General features: G+C 39.9%; 1 protein-coding gene across 1 annotated transcript; it reads right to left on the bottom strand.

Moving 5' to 3' along the window:
• Nucleotides 1–9,651: 9,651 nt before the first annotated feature.
• On the bottom strand, nucleotides 9,652–18,558 carry LOC121383596 (collagen alpha-6(VI) chain-like). Its single transcript, XM_041513686.1, has 4 exons — nucleotides 18,253–18,558; nucleotides 12,733–13,012; nucleotides 11,528–12,094; nucleotides 9,652–9,716 (listed from the first exon to the last, which is right to left on the bottom strand). The coding sequence occupies exons 1-4, from the start codon at nucleotides 18,556–18,558 to the stop codon at nucleotides 9,652–9,654; spliced, it is 1,218 nt and encodes a 405-aa protein (XP_041369620.1).

Genomic DNA, 18,558 nt, shown 5'->3' with positions numbered 1-18,558 from the left:
CTGCTCCCCAACCACCCACCCCTCCTCACCCGCTAGCTAACGCAGGGATCACAGAGGAAAGAATATGATTTAGCCAAGTTTGACATAATAGTATTTCCTTGAAAATTATTCAAAAGTGGATAATTTAAAGCAAATTTTATTAGCCAAAAATCGAATGCTGTAGCCACTTTGTATAAACAATTTTACAATTGGCAAATTTAGCAATTTACGGGATGGGCTCTGGTACGGCCCTTTGAAATAAAAATTATTAGCGTTTTCCGATAATATGTTGCGGTTGATCAGGAAAGAGCCCCTGAGGAACGCAAGTTAGGAGGGTTTGAAACCACATTTTATGATTGGGACAAGTTTTCAGGAAGGCGTCTCCGTATTGGTCACATTGGATATATTTAGTGCGATCTGTGGGATGAGCAAAGAAAAACAGATCCCCAGTTCGCATCGGGTTTTTGCATATGTTGGCCAGATTCGAGAAGACTCCCTTTGTCGGATCTATGACCGTGTCCATGAAAGTGCATGTCAAGTCTAACTGGTCCCATCTTTTGTGAGGTGGACAACTCTTCACGATTCCATAGTTTGGCCAGGGGGTACAGTCTATGAACTTGGTTTGGTCTTGTGGATAAGGATGGAAGAATTTATGTTGGGCTATATTTTCTTTTGTGCACGGTGCACCAAAAATCATCGTTGGTGCTGTGCCGGTCAGTGTCTGGATGGTTGATGGTAATCGTGTTGGAAGTCTGGTCGAAACTGCCGTCGTCGCTGGCGTTGTGCTCGGCGGCTCCCCGGGCACGCACTGGTAGTTGTTCCGATCGTACACGGTGTGCGCAGGACACTGAACGACGTAGACGGTGCCGTTTGCAGCACAGTAGAGAAACTTCGTATAATCGAATGGATGAGGTTGAAAGCTGGCTTGTCCAGGTGTGCATGGGTTATTGAACCCAACTGAAATGACAGAATAACATTTTCACTCGTCTTGAACCCAATGGTTTACGTGGATTTTTTAATCCAACTGAAATGACAATAACATTTTCACTCGTCTTGAACCCAATGTCTAGGTTTACGTAAATTATTGAACCCAGATGAAATGACAGAATAACATTTTCACTCGTCTTGAACCCAATGTCTAGGTTTATGTGAATTATTGAACCCGACTGAAATGACAGAATAACATTTTCACTCGTTTTGAACCCAAAGTGTAGGTTTATGTTGATTACTGAACCCAACTGAAATGACAAAATAAAATTTTCACTCGTCTTGAACCCCATGGTTTACGTGGATTATTGAACCCAACTGAAATGACAGAATTACATTTTCACTCGTTTTGAACCCAAAGTGTAGGTTTATGTTGATTACTGAACTCAACTGAAATGACAAAATAAAATTTTCACTCGTCTTGAACCCCATGGTTTACGTGGATTATTGAACCCAACTGAAATGACAGAATAACATTTTCACTCGTCTTGAACCCCATGGTCTACGTGGATTAATGAACCCAACTGTAATGACAGAATAACATTTTCACTCGTCTTGAACCCCATGGTCTACCTGGATTAATGAACCCAACTGAAATGACAGAATAACATTTTCAGTCGTCTTGAATCCCATGGTCTACGTGGATTAATGAACCCAACTGAAATGACAGAATAACATTTTCAGTCGTCTTGAACCCCATGGTCTACGTGGATTAATGAACCCAACTGTAATGACAGAATAGCATTTTCACTCGTCTTGAACCCCATGGTCTACGTGGATTAATGAACCCAACTGTAATGACAGAATAACATTTTCAGGTGTCTTGAACCCCATGGTCTACCTGGATTAATGAACCCAACTGAAATGACAGAATAACATTTTCAGGTGTCTTGAACCCCATGGTCTACCTGGATTAATGAACTCAACTGAAATGACAGAATAACATTTTCACTCGTCTTGAACCCCATGGTCTACCTGGATTAATGAACCCAACTGAAATGACAGAATAACATTTTCACTCGTCTTGAACCCCATGGTCTACGTGGATTAATGAACCCAACTGAAATGACAGAATAACATTTTCACTCGTCTTGAACCCCATGGTTTACGTGGATTATTGAACCCAACTGAAATGACAGAATAACATTTACACTCGTCTTGAACCCCATGGTTTACGTGGATTATTGAACCCAACTGAAATGACAGAATAACATTTACACTCGTCTTGAACCCAATGGTTTACGTGGATTATTGAACCCAATTGAAATGACAGAATAACATTTTTACTCGGCTCCTTCGGTGCCTTCGTATTTAAAAAAAATTGTTGTACTCGCCCCTGGAATATTTCACTAGAAAATGTCATATTATATGCCCTTTAGGTCTACAACAGATTAAATCAATCAACCTGTGACGGAACATGCTCTTAATTTCTTTTCGCCTGTGGCGATATTAATTGTTTTAGAGGGCCGTGTGCAGTCCTAATATGCACTTAGACTAGGTGGGCACTTTGTTACGTAATACCTCCGCGCGACCGTACCCTCTAATACACACCCAGAGCAGGTGCGGAGGCCATGTGGCCAGTAGTTACGTAATACCTCCGCGAGTTCTGTTTTACGACCTTGTTTTTCTAGCGATTGGCGACAGCTAGTCTGACCATCTCAGAAAAATATGCCGTCTTGGTCGCTGTGGAAATACCACTTGTAGATATTCGGTACCGCCTTGTACCCCCAGGCGATATTCGGTTTTATAATAAATAGCTAGGATTTTAGATATATCGAGGAGAAACATAGGAAGGCTCCCAGGGAACGTTGTCCGTCTGGACTGGTAAATATATTCTGCTCTGTTGTATAACCTTGATGTGATTGATGTGACTTTAAATATTTTAATACTGTATTATACCAATATTATTTAGACAGTGTTTCCGGTAAACTGACGAAGTAAATTGTAGGCTTCACTGTGCTGAAATTATTAAAGCTTAGCCAGTCATCCTAGAGGACCTAGGTAAACTGTATGTTATTGTCTTTATTGTGATAGGTACCAGTATTAATTCTGTATTACAAGGTTACTGAATGAGTAGTTAAGGGTTAATTAAAAATTAACCAAGTAGGAATAGAGTTGTAATTCCTTTATTAATTAAGTTCCCCTGGAAGCGTTTCTCAATTATCACACGTGTGTGTGTGGTATCACGGTGAAGAGATTAGAATATTGTGTAAACTAGACACCTAGTGATTAACTAATTAAGTGATTAGTTCTGGGTTGTTATTATATTGTTGTTGTTAATTAACTACTGCGGCAGTACATTTGTCAGCGTAGTATTAATACAGATTCCAAAGTGTATTGTGTTTTTGTTGTGTTTTCTAGTGAATTAAACGTGCTGTAATATACATACTTTATATAAGATCTTATCTCTGATCATACCTAGAGCCGAGCCACTCGGGTATAGACTGCCCGATACAGAGAGATCTAATAGATATACAGTTAGGAGAGATATTTGGATAATTGTGTTTTATTCAGTTACGGGTATTATAGGATCCCCGTGACACAACCATTTGCTTATATCCACTGAACGTTCAGCACGTTTACCTTGGGCACATCGTTCAATTCCCCCGATAAATGTGTCCAAAACACCATCCTCTTTAAAGAAAAACACAAAAAAACAAAAACAACACAAAAAACATCTACACCGGCCCTTCTATTATTGATATCGGGGTACCTCGAAATGAACAACAAAACATAAACAAACAACCACTACCCATCCCCCCAAAAACCAAACAAACAAAACAAACAAAAACAAAAAAAACAACCAAAAAAACGCCCCCCCCCCCCCCCACAACCCCCCCCCCCCACACAAAAAAACAACAACAACAAAACAAAACAAACAAAAGCAACACAACACAACATAACACAACACAAAACAATACAAAACACAACAACAACAACAACACAAGTTAAAATCTAACAAACACCTCCATCATATTTATCCCTGAACGAAAAACCAAACACTATGACAAGCGTCTCCACTGCATATACACATACATACATACATATATTCTGAGTGGGCCTGCATATTCGAAAAAATTAGTACATGTATTATTAATTGGTGGTGTCACAAAATTGCAACTAATGATAAGTACTCACATGGCGGCTGCAGAACAGTATACATGGTATTGAGAAGGTCAACAATGGAACATCTTTGAATAATCCCGCCGTCAATACACGTCACGACAGCATCTGCAACAACAACGACAAATACACAGAATAAAATACAGATTAAAATAAATAAACGGAATAAAATACTGACTAAAATAAGCAACCGCAAATAAACGGAATATATGGAAATATACTATTCGACAAACTTAATCAAATGAACTTAATATTTATTGAATTGAATGATATGGAAATATATTACATGTACAATGTACTTGACAAACTTAATCAAGTAAACTTAATATTTATTGAATTGAATGATATGGAAATATACTATTCGACAAACTTAATCAAATAAGTTGTGTATGAGTGCATGCATGCGTGTGTGTGTGTGTGTGTGTGTGTGTGTGTGTGTGTGTGTGTGTGCATGTGTGTGCGTGCATGTGTGTGTGTGTGTGTGTGTGTGTATGTGTGTTCAAATAATAATAACACGCACTGGGCATAATGCTATTCAATCCTTGAACAGTAATCAGAAATTGACTGGTACACCCTCCAAGAACATCAGCTGTCACATTCAGATACAGAGGCCTGTTATCATGCGTAACAAAGACAATAGCACCAGTCTGCCGGGACGCAGACGTTTGAAAGTCGCTAAATGCTTCACTCGGAATCGGGGTGTAAAACGACCCGTAGATGTTGATTTTGCCATTTGTTGGTATAATCTGAAAGATCAAGATGTAAAAATACAAATTAACGAGGGGGTGGAGACATGCTCTAGTAGTAGTTGTGCCTGTATGAAGATTATCCCTACTGCCCATAGGCGTACGGGCTCCCATTTGTGCAGGGAAGACAGGCCGATTTTTTGCCCTAATTAAACCAAAATGCTCGAATCTAGATTGCAACATTTATTCACATTAGCATTAATGCCAAACAGATATGTAAGGTTGCAAACAAATCGCTACGCATTTTTACACGGAAATATTTTATTTAATGACGCACTCAACACATTTTATTTACGGTTATATGGCGTCAGACATATGTCTAAGGACCACACAGATATTGAGAGGAAACCCGCTATCGCCACTTCATGGGCTACTCTTTTTCGATTAGCAGCAAGGGATCTTTTATATGCACCATCCCACAGGCAGGGTAGTACATACCACGGCATTTGATATACCAGTCGTGGTGCACTGGCTCGAACGAGAAATAGCCCAATGGACCCACCGACGAGGATCGATCCCAGACCGACCGCGCATCAAGCGGGCGCTTTACCAGTGGGATACGTCCCGCCCCCATTTTTACATGGATTATAACTAATAGTGTGGTTAGAATTATAAAAATACATGGTGAATATCTCTATTGGTTTTGGCCGAATTTGAGGATTTGCTTCAGCACGGGGCAGTTCCTACCCCCACACCCCGTTATCCTGCCATACATTATTACTCCAGTCGCTTTCCAAATATAGAAATCACGTAAATATAATTAACCTCATTTTGATTATCAAAGATAAGATGACAGTCTAATATCATATGGTGGGGATTTTAATTCTGTTCTGCAAGTACTGTGGACTATTGTGGACTATTAGGGTTTCAGAAAAATCACACAGAAAAAACAGTAAAGAAATGACAAAGTTAATCAGATAAACTTAATATTTATTGAATTGAATAATATGGACATATAATATTTGACAAACTTAATCAGACAAACTTAATATTTATTGAATTGAATGATATGGAAAAAAAAATACTTGACAAACTTAATCAAGTAAACTTAATATTTATTGAATTGCATGATATGGAAATATACCACTCGACAATTTAATCAAACAAACAATATTTGTTGAATTGAATAATATGGAAATATACCACTTGACAACCTTAATCAAATAAACTTAATATTTATTGAATTGAATAATATGAATACTTAATACAAACTTAATTAATTAAACCCAATATTTATTGAACTGAATGACATTTAGTTTTTTGTACTCCCCTTCCCAACAACTCCTATTACGCCATTTAAAAGGTCAATATTTTATGAGATGTCCTACTTTCTGTCCCCAGACCTTCAACATAATAGTATTAATGGTCATTATTTGATAAATATTTCACAAAATGTATATGTATATGTTTCTGTATTTTTCACATGAAAGTAGATGGCTGATGGACTAAGTGGTTGATGGTACAAACAGAAATCTAACCGTGGTGGTCGTGGTCCCAGACATCGGTATGCGGAACAGCTGACTCTGCTGACAACTGAAGGTATGGCTCCCGGGGGTCAGAATCAGAGGAGCTGTACAGAGAAAAATAAATACTTTCATTTTAACTTGATTTTCGTGCTTATATCCAATTACGGTTCGAGCACAGAGTCCTGGGCACATAGGCGAATACTCCAGCTATCTGGACTGTCTGTCCAAGACAGTGAGTTAGGATTAGTTGTTAGTGTTGAGAGAGAGAGAGAGAGAGAGAGAGAGAGAGAGAGAGAGAGAGAGAGAGAGAGAGAGAGAGAGAGAGAGAGAGAGAGAGAGAGAGAGGTGGGGAAGGACAGAGAGGGAGAGAGGGAGGAAGAGACACAGACACACACAAGAGAGAGAGAGAGAGAGAGAGAGAGAGAGAGAGAAAGAGAGAAAGATGTAGTCGTCCTACACTGAACCGTTAGAACTCATTTTAGTCCAGCGGATATGTGACAAAATTGTGCCTTTTATGATAAAAGCATGCAACTTTGCATGATGCTAGGACATACCCTAGAGACAAAAATTAGATATAAGGACATTGCAGCTTTGTCCTCTGGGAGCCATGGTGGCCATTTTTCAAAATGGCTGCCATGATTAACGAAAGATCCAATGCGAGTGTCTGAATTTACCATATTTTGTGTCCTTTTTAGAACTAATTACACTGATTTATACATATGTCCATTGTACATGATGTAGAGGTGATATTTTATAAAAATTTCAGGGACAGTTCCGGAATATAAGCTAAACGACGTTATTTTTTTCCCTCTCATACATACGTGTGCAGTCATTCATGGTCAGTGTGTCCACCAAACTGGTAGAGAGCAGTGCACTTAAATACAGCCGCCAGTAGTAGGGGTGTATAGTAGGTGGTTACAAGTGCCTCTTAACAATGCTGACTGGCCTCGGTGGCGTCGTGGTTAGGCCATCGGTCTACAGGCTGGTAGGTACTGGGTTCGGATCCCAGTCGAGGCATGGGATTTGTAATCCAGATACCGACTCCAAACCCTGAGTGAGTGCTCTGCAAGGTTCAATGGGTAGGTGTAAACCACTTGCACTGACCAGTGACCCATAACTGGTTCAACAAAGGCCAGGTTAGTGCTATCCTACCTGTGGAAAGCGCAAATAAAAGATTCCTTGCTGCTAATCGGAAAGAGTAGCCCATGTAGTGGCGACAGCGGGTTTCCTCTCAAGATCTGAGTGGTCCTTAACCATATGTCTGACGCCATATAACCGTAAATAAAATGTGTTGAGTGCGTCGTTAATAAAACATTTCTTTCTTTCTTTCTTAACAATGCCAGAAGTAACTACTGAACACTCCCCGAAGAGGTCACACTAGGCCAACAGCTAAAAGCTGATGAGGAATGGCAGCCTTGAAACACTCAGAGTGTGCTCCACATCCTTTTATACAACCATATCTAATGAGTTCTCTACATGCATTGGTAGCCCTCGGCAAGGTTGTCCAAATTGGTTACCAGCTGCTTGTGTTACCTTGATGCCATCCTTATTCATTTGGTGGTGGGAGTTCTGGTGCACAAACTAGCATCTGACCCCAACAGCGTGATGGCTGGTACATTGTCCTTTTCACATACTGTAGAAGGGTTGCCTTTGTAGGAGGTATTTGATCGAGTACTCTTTTTGGGAGGGTCGAAAAGCACAGGTGGCGCTTGGTGTTGTTGTTAAGGCACCAACAACTAGTGTGACTTCATTTGCTACTTTCCAGATGGCCCAACTTCCATCCTTGCCCTTACTACCGAATGAAGACAGTAAAGCCATGGAACATGGGCAATGAAAGGCACCTGTCTGAACCCAAGACATGAGATATCTCATGGACAGCCAGGTATCGAAAATGTCCAGTACCAAAAGCCACCCAGAGTTCAGAGATATTGAACAGTTGCTATGGTGCCAAGACGCCAGTGTGTTCTTCATTGACAGCATCAGCTACATGAAGCAATATTCATGTGTCTGCCTCCTCTTGGGTATATCGGGCTATACTGGTGACATCTCTTGGCTGTTTGCATAGGACATTTTGAAGATGTGTGCCAGGACTAGAGCTGGGTGTGCAGGACGTTTCACCAAATTATGTATAAAACTTCAAACATAGTAGAAACTGAGATATTTTCAAAAATATATCAATTATGACATAAGAATAATTTCGCCATATTAAAATAAAATTTGCCATGTGTCTAAATGACCTGACACTCTGTTTCCAACAGAACTGATTTCTTGGTAAGGTAGGAAAACAGTTCAGTCTTAGTAATCCATGCCAAGTTCCAGGAATTTTACTCAATGGCTCCATGTGCCTTTTCCTCTCATGTTTCAAGTGCTTGAATTCAGACTAGTTAGGCTGTAAACATCCCAGATGATATCATTCCTTGTAGCCTATTGTAATTGTGATACCAGATATGTGAGGAAGATCTGACTTGCATATTCATGGAAATTCCTGGTTTCAACATGTTATTTACAGCTTCACCATCAAGGATGCCTACCTCAACAGGAGGTCTGTTAATATTGCAATCTGATGTAATAAGCTCCTCTAGGCAGTACACAAGGGGTCAGACTCAGTTTCCCTATATGTGGCAGTGATGATGGCCAGGCTTGATTCTCATGCTAAAACAACTCATCCAAGTTGCCAACCTTTACCTGACAAGCAACGTCAAATCTGGGAAACTGAGCAGACATTTGCTGTTGTACTTTGGATTTATTTCGAACTGGAGGATGTTTGAAGAGCGGCAGAAATTCTCGATTGGTTCTTGGATGGATTTTGTCTCTAAAACATGCTGTTCTTTCACAAATATTCCATACTGATCCTGTCCTAACGTCTTAAATCTGCGCATGGTATAAACAATAGCATGGTCTGCAATGTATCGGCCGTCTAGTTTCTGTAGATTATCATTACTTTCACAAAATGGATCCCTTCTATGGTATTTGTCAGTGACTAGACATCTCAAAGAAATGATTTCTGTGTTCCGAATTTGCTGCCTTCTTCTGACTCATCTCCATGGATGACTCAAAGTATTAGTCGAGTTATCTCTGGTCCACATACCATCCAGCACCTAAGAGCTGTCGGATTCTCTGTCAGGCTTATAGCTCCACCATCACCTTTCACAGCAGCATTACGTTGGGTCTAATCAATGGTAATAGCAGGGAAAAGTCTTCTTGACCATCAACCTGCCTTCTAAAATTCGGAATATAAAAGAAGATGACATTCTTTAAGTGTTACCAAATCTCTAAAATGGACTGGAATCCATCTGGCATAATTTGTGTGATGTAAGGCAAAGAAGAATAGAACAATGTTGGTCAATGTATCAATGTACAAAAGAAACTTTGTCATCTGGATTGCTCGAACAAAGATCAAGACTTTCACTTCCAGCTGAAGAACCATGAACCAAAACTAAAACTGGGGACTTGCTTTAGCTCTGATACTTCACCGCTCTGATTGACATCAGATGCTTGTCTTCTACAAGTCTGCGGCTGCACCATGTATATGCCTTTTGTAGGAGTATGCGCAGGCTACAAGCTGTGACTTGATGAGCTTTATGAGTGTGTGTTACATTTGTAGCTTTTAAGAAAGAATCTGCTATAACTGCAGAGGCAACTCCAGCCTGTACAAGGGCATCTGTCCAACCACTGCCATCAAATAGATCCCTTACCACCTTAAGGGCTGTCGTATCAATATGAAGAGCACCAAAGAACACAATAAAAGTGTCTTCATCGTGACTTGTTGGCCGGGACCACGAATTCCTTTATCAGTGGCATACAAAGGTTGATCCAGGGTAATTATTGCCACCTAATCAGGATTTAAGATGTATTCATGGAAAAATTGTAAGAAAAGATAGGTTTTTTGTTTAACGACACCACTAGAGGGCATTGATAGGCTATTGGATGTAGAACATTTGGTAATTCTGTTACATTTTTCAGTTAGTAGCAAATGATCTTTTTAATATACAAGTCGTGGCGCACTGGCTGGAACGAGAAATAGACCAATGGACTCACCGACAGGTATTTATTCGGAAACATTGTAAGAAAGTGCAAAATTACGACAGTCATGACTCTTTTTTATTAGTACTGTACGTCCTGTACTACTTATAAAACAACAAATCATATATATTGTGAATGAAAGCAATTAAAAAATAATAATTTGTTCTCTATTTGAGTTCGGTGATACTATAAATTCATAATTAAAATTCAGAAATGATTAATTAAGGAACAAATAATATAGTAAATGGAGAGAAATGCTACCCTTTCCCATAGACAATTCTCTCTCATTCAGGATATGCTCTGGGATGTTTAACAAACTACACCTCTATATGTGGAATGGACATACATGTACCTATAAATCAGTTTAATATGAACCTTGTAAATACTTGCACTATAATTATATAAGCTATTTATTGGCAAAGAACATATAGACACCATAATTTCAGCACCCCTACATGATGTGAAAAGGCATATCTATAAATCAAGTAATTAATTGTGTAAAGAACAAAAAGTAAGCTAAATTCAAACCCCTGCATCAAGTTGTGTTATGACCATCATGGTGGCCATTTTGAAAAATGGCCGCCATGGCAACTACAGGAAAAATCTGCAATGTCCCTATATCTAGAAATAACTATTTTGGTATGTTCTTACTTCATGCCAAGTTTCATGCTTTTATCATCAAAGGCACAATTCTTCTATAATTTTCACCAATCTGCTGCACTATTTAGGGTGGAAGCTGGTTGCCGATCACTTAACCAGTACACCATCGACATCTTCTAATTATACACATTTATAGCGAGATTCAGAATGAGTTTCATAAACACAATATACACGCATATGTTAATTAAATGTGTGCTTTAGATACCATTTGTATTGTGGTGTGGAAAGTGGATGAATGAACTTGTAACTTTCCGGCTTGTGAATAACTTTCATTTATTCCGGCTTCTGAATAGGTTATATTAGCCAAACGTCGTTATTTTGACCCCTGCGATCTCGGTATCCCCGGGTATCTATAGGTCGAGAAATTGTCACACAGCGTAATTTTCACTAACAACTATTATGCTTATCTCGACCCACATATAACTCGAGCTACCGATAACTCGAGTTATTTGGTTTGGTCCGCTGTAACATTGAACTAACGACGTTTGTCTGTATATATTTTAGTAAAAAATAAAAAATAATAGTGAAACAGAAGTAGCTCACCTTTGCATGACTCCTGTCTAATTTCGTCGATGAGCGCGTCCAGATCGCCGTATCCCAGAAGTTGTATGACGTGCGTGCAGTTGGGCTCCGTGGCCAGTTCGTTCAACTCGTCTGAGAACGTCTTGTTACCGACTCCAATGGCGAAGATCAAAATGCCCTTCTTCTTGGCCTCCTGTGCCGCCTGCACGGCCTTGGAGTGATCCGTAGACCGGCCGTCCGTAACGAGAATCACTACCTTGGACGCGTCCGGCCTGGCACCCGTGGCCGACATGAACACGTTGTGGCTGACGTACGCCAGTGCGGCGCCCGTGTCGGTGGCCCCGGTTGTGTACGGGACGCGAGCTATGGCGTCCTTGATGTCGCGGCGGGTGTGGTGGTCGTTCAGGTTGAAGTGGACTTTGAAGCCAGTGCTGAAGGTCACGAAGGACACCTGCACTCCGCCTGGACCAATGGTGAAGCTGTCGATCATCGTCGAGGCGAAACGTTTCGCCTTCTGGAAGTCTGTCACCGACAGGCTTGCAGACGTGTCCACCAGGAACGCCAGGTCCAGATTACTCATTTTGCAAGCTGAAAAGAATGAATGAAAGAAATGTTTTATTTAACGACGCACTCAACACATTTTATTTACGGTTATATGGCGTCGGACATATGGTTAAGGACCACACATATATTGAGAGAGGAAACCCGCTGTCGCCACTTCATGGGCTACTCTTTTCGATTAGTAGCAAGGGATCTTTTATATGCACCATCCCACAGACGGGGTAGTACATACCACGGCCTTTGATATACCAGTCGTGGTGCACTGGCTGGAACGAGAAATAGCTCAATGGGTCCGCCGACGTGGATCGATCCCAGATCAACCGCGCATCGGATGGTGCATATGGATGTATGGTTGGATGGATTTGAAATCAGGGAATATATTCACCACCATCAACAGTAATAAATGAACACTATTTACAGTTGAGGGCGGGGTGTACCCCAGTGGTAAAGCGACTGGTATATCAAAGGCCGTGGTATGTGCTATCCTGTTTGTAGGATGGTGCATCTGAAATATCTCTTGCTACTAATGGAAAAAAATGTAGCGGTTTCCTCTCCTAGACTGTATGTAAAAATCATCAAATGTTTGACATCCAATAGCCGATTAATAATAAATCAACGTGCTCTAGTGGTGTCGTTAAACAAAACAAATGTTTTTAACTATTTACCGTTAGGGAGCTGAGTAGCCGTGGTGTAGAACGTGTGCGCTGCATTCGTATCCGAGTCGAAGTGCCTGAAGTAGTACGCCGACTGTTTCTCCACGCTCCGCGGTACCTCTTCATTAACCATAGTCATCAACAGAGCGGCGCCAATTCCAGAAAACAGCGGCTTTTTTAGATCGTCCATGGTCACGCGTTGCCAGTCAATTCCAAAGTGCGACTTGATTGATGGGAACAAATTGACGGCAGATGTGCTGCCTATAATCTGGGTAAACTGGGTTGTGTTAACCTGGATGTGTAGAAAATAAAAATTTAGTTCTTGATTAAAATGTTCATTTCAAAATATCATGATAAAAGAAAAAGAAGTGTTTTATTTAACGACGCACTCAACACATTTTATTTACGGTTATATGGCGTCAGACATATGGTTAAGGACCACACAGATTTTGAGAGGAAACCCGCTGTCGCCACTACATGGGCTACTCTTTCCGATTAGCAGCAAGGAATCTTTTATTTGCGCTTTCCACAGGCAGGATAGCACAAACCATGGTCTTTGTTGAACCAGTTATGGATCACTGGTCGGTGCAAGTGGTTTACACCTACCCAGTGAGCCTTGCGGAGCACTCACTCAGGGTTTGGAGTCGGTATCTGGATTAAAAACCCCATGCCTCGACTGGGATCCGAACCCAGTACCTACCAGCCTGTAGACCAATGGCCTACCACGACACCACCGAGGCTGGTCCTGATAAAAGAAGCCTATGTGTTGGCAATGGGTTTAATATCTAACACCAAAACATTAAAGGGACACACCCTAGTTACGGCTAGTTGTTAACCATTACGGCGTTGTTTTTCGCTATTAAACCCATTTTTTCACAAATAAAATTGCACTTTACTTACCGTTTATTATTTAGAATATACATTTCCATTCACCTGAAGTGTTTTTGGGTAATCCTGGTAATCCTGGTGTTTGTAATACCATAAAATGCATTTTTCGTATTTCTGAAAAACGGACGCACGATTGAGAAAAAACCGTTGAGCAGACAAGGTCTAATCTATTTTTAGACGGGATATTTCCATTTCAATGTCACAGACGTTGGTATACCACGTGACCGTTATCATTTTGGTTCGGTTTGTTTTCTCGTGCACGGTTCGCGCAATCAACATCCGATTTGTTGTTGTTCATTTGTGAGATTTTTCTTCACAGTTCGTGAACATTTTCAGTAACAATAAAGTTCAGACAAGTAAGTGTCTCAATACAAAACGTTACAAACCCTTAAAACCAATAATTTTGCTAAGTCTTACGATATCTGGAGATGGGATACAACCAGGATAGAACAGTTGGAACATGTCCAGGAGAGGTGAAAAGAACGCACCCCAAGTCTGTGAAATTTGTCGTGACGTAGGCATTGTTGTGCTTCGAGCGACATCTACCGGTGACATCTGAATACAAACTTTCAAAATTATTTCAAGCAATTGGGACCCATGGTATTTATCGATATAAAACCTGCTTTTTCACTCCATTTGATAAAAACGTGATCTAAGTGTGTTACAGGTTTGTAGATTAACCAAATTATAATTTATTTTCGCTGGATGGAACTAGGGCGTGCGGCTTTAAAGGCGCAGACCCTAATTTTTAATCCTTAAAAAATGAACACTAAGGGCCGATTTCTCGTCGCCGGTTTAAACCTGATTCGCGGTTTAAACTCGGTTCAAACTCGGTTCAAACTCGGCTCAACTAAAATTCTCATTTCTCGTTGCAAATCAAATTTGAATCTTGGATCAAAACCTTCTTGAACCAGGTTCAAGTTAAACCTCCAAATCGGGCGTTTAAGGCCTTGATCCATGGAAATATGGCGTACTCAGACGTTGACGGTATGGAAATAATGCTAGAAAATAGGCGTATATTCAACATATCCGGGTGTTTTTAGAGTACAGTTTAACCCATTTGATGTATACAGTGACGAAGAATTTCTGCAGCGGTTCCGTTTTACCAAAGAAGGTGTGCATAACTTGGAAATTATCTTTCGTAATCAATTACAACGTATAAAGAGGGGCCATAACATTACACTTATGCAACAACTATTGGTCACGTTGAGGTTTCTTGCAACAGGATAATTTCAAATAGTATGTGCGGATTTAACTTCTATGAGTATAGCAAATGCAAACCGTGCTATCTGTCGCACCATTTTAGTCATTGCAGCATGACACAGCGAATACATTATCTGGAGACGAGATAGATGTTACGAAACAAACATTTTTCAACAGCAGTGTGTGTGGGGGGGGGGGGGGGGGGATAAAATATTATTTTTGAAATTCAATACGATGCTTTAGAATACCTTTCCAAAGATCTATAACACATGCGTTTAGCATAATTTTTTACCCCTCCCAAGGTCACATGTACGTTTATAACAATTCATAATTAGAAAATTGGTCATAAATGTTTTAAAGCCGCACGCCCTAGTTCCATCCAGCGAAAATAAATTATAATTTGGTTAATCTACAAACCTGTAACACACTTAGATCACGTTTTTATCAAATGGAGTGAAAAAGCAGGTTTTATATCGATAAATACCATGGGAATTCCCATGTCCCAATTGCTTGAAATAATTTTCAAAGTTAGTATTCAGATGTCACCGGTAGATGTCGCTCGAAGCACAACAATGCCTACGTCACGACAAATTTCACAGAGTGCGCACAGACTTGGGGTGCGTTCCTTTCACCTCTCCTGGATATGTTCCAACTGTTCTGTCCTGGTTGTATCCCCTCTCCAGATATCGTAAGACTTAGCAAAATGATTGGTTTTAAGGGTTTGTAACGTTTTGTATTAAGATACTTACTTGTCTGAACTTTATTGTTACTGAAAATGTTCACGAACTGTGAAGAAAAATCTCACAAATGAACAACAAGCAAACGACAACAAATCGAATGTTGATTGCGCGAACCGTGCACGAGAAAACAAACCGAACCAAAATGATAACGGTCACGTGGTATACCAACGTCTGTGACATTGAAATGGGAATATCCCCTCTAAAAATAGATTAGACCTTGTCTGTTCAACGGTTTTTTCTCAGAGGCCCGTGGCATTTTATGAAATACGAAAAATGCATTTTATGGTATTACAAACACCAGGATTACCAGGATTACCAAAAAACACTTCAGGTGAATGGAAATGTATATTCTAAATAATAAACGGTAAGTAAAGTGCAATTTTATTTGTGGAAAAATGGGTTTAATAGCGAAAAACAACGGCGTAATGGTTAACAACTAGGGCGTGTCCCTTTAACATCTTGTTATAAAGTGTTTTTTATTACTTTAATATGCTTTAATGAGTTACTAAAATGTTAGGGTTTTTCTGTCCCACGACTGGTATAGACAAAGGCCATGGTATGTGCTGTCCTGTGGGAAAGTGCATATAAACATATCTTGCTACTAATGGAAACTGTACCGACTTTCGTCTGAAAACGTGTTAGAATTACCAAACGTTTGACATCCAACAGCCGATGATTAATTAATCAGTGTGTTCTAGTGGTGTTGTTAAACAAAACATTTTTTTTTATATCTGGACAATATTGAATATACAGATTGTCTGCAAGTCTGAAAGTCGGTATGTTTTCTAGAGTATCCAACTATAACTGCAGAATATGAATCAGTTCTCTTTTCTAGCAAAGTGTTTAGAACAATATTATACATCTTTGCTGTTTTGACGCAAGACTCGGCGACTTTTTTCCAGCATCCTTTTAATTGTTTAGTTGTACGATTTCGGGTGCCGTGAATTGCACTGAATTTAGTGGTTATTGTCGACCACGCACGTTCTATTTCCCTGTTACTTCTGCTGGGTTTTTTTTTTTTTATCCTCGACAACATCCCTATGTTCACTAATAATAGAAATAAGTATTTCTCGTTCATATACGGTATAATTGTTACTACGGGCTGTCATTACTGGCAAAAAGAAACAAAACATGAACATATGAAAGGGTACATGGAATGTCCGCTTCATGGAACAGCCTGGTTTAGTTGAGCGAGATAATGATTTCGCACGTGAAATAGGATCTGAAATGAATCATGGTTTATTATGAACTAGGCTTAGTTGATCTTGACCGAAGGTTTAAACCTAGCTGCTTTGAGCGGTCAACGAGAAATCGGGCCTTAGTTTAGTTAATTTACAAACCTGTAACTCATTTGAAAAATTTACAATAGGGTGAAAGAAGAGTCTGTGACATTAAAACAGGAAATATCCTTAAAAATAGACTAGAACTCGAATCAATAAACCGCTACTTCTCAGACGCACGTGCATTTTTTTAAATATGTAATATATATATATATATATATATATATATATATATATATAGTGTGTGTGTGTGTGTGTGTGTGTGTGTGTGTGTGTGTGTGTGTGTGTGTGTGTTTGTGTGTGTGTTAGGAACACAAAGAAAATCAGAGATATGAGAGACAGTCAACACATTCGTAGAACTAGATATTAAAGAGACCAAACGTTTCTACATTACTTTTCAATATAATCATCATTAACTTCAATGCATTTGGCCCATTTATTCTTTAAGCTACTGATGTCAGCAAAATATAACTTTTTGGCTTGCCCATCTACTACCATAAAAGACTTTCATTTATATTCAAACTGGGTATCACGAAATAGGGCTTTCAACTCCCAGAACACTCGGGGCCAGGTCTAGGTTGTAGAGTGGGTCATTAAGCTGCTCGAAGCTACAGTTGCAGGAAGCCGCTTGAGAAGTCCTGAACTTGTCCAGTGTGGCATTATACTTTTCTTTAATTTTCTCAATTTTGTCATCAAATTAGCACACTTTTTGGAGGCTTGTTATCAGCCATTAGAACTCGTTTAGCATCTTAGAAAAACAGTTGCCCAAAAATTTGCCTTGACATCAGATGATCTTTTATAAATTGGATCATTTCCATGGCTTTCTTGTTCTCACGTGAATTCAGAAGATCATTTCGCAATTGTTAAATAATTGGGAGATCCATCACCATATAAATAGTAAGTGGGGAACTACTCGTATATACCAACTATATACCTGTGGATTTTATTAGCGTTTTCGCCTTCCATGATAGGGAACTTGATAACGGCTCTGTGTTCCAATTTGGTCAAATTCAGCAGGACAGATTACTGTTAAGTAATATTTTGTAAATGTACAACAAAGGAAAGTTGTGTTACTTTAAGAAAAATTCAAGCATATATCATGGTGTTCCAAGCTATGGTATCTAGTTCTATGCACGTTTTGACTGCCCTATGTATATTATCGATAAGCAAAAATAAATAAAAGGTGTCGTATGCTGTAATTTATTGATATATATCTAGTTGCGTCCCTCTCTCCCTCTGTTTTTCTCTCTCTCTCTCTCTCTCTCTCTCTCTCTCTCTCTCTCTCTCTCTCTCTCTCTCTCTCTCTCTCTCTCTCTCTCTCTCTCTCTCTCTCTCTCTCTCTCTCTCTCTCTCTCTCTCTCTCTCTCACACACACACACACACACACACACACACACTAAAGCACAAACACTGAGACCTACCTGCCAAATTCCACCGCTGTTTGGGAGAAACGCCTTTGGGTCTGTGCCATCTACGGATTTGACGAAGGCTAATCTTCTCAGAAAGAGTTTGTCGTGTTTGAAGATGCACGACTCGTGTATGAGGTTCACCACAGCTCGGACGACTTCGGATCCTGATGCACCGGAGACTCTCGTCTGGTCAAGACTCTGACACAGAACACACGGCACCAGCACAAGCAGCACTGCCCAGGACAGGGAACACATGGTTGTCTTGGTTTTTCCTTCACAGACGAACTCGAGACTGGTGCCGGCTAGACATGGTATCAT

This window comes from Gigantopelta aegis, chromosome 10 (genome assembly GCF_016097555.1).
Source record: "Gigantopelta aegis isolate Gae_Host chromosome 10, Gae_host_genome, whole genome shotgun sequence".
NCBI lineage: Eukaryota > Metazoa > Mollusca > Gastropoda > Neomphalida > Peltospiridae > Gigantopelta > Gigantopelta aegis.
Note: the sequence above shows the minus strand (reverse complement) of the source record. Positions and strands in the feature narration are given on the sequence as shown.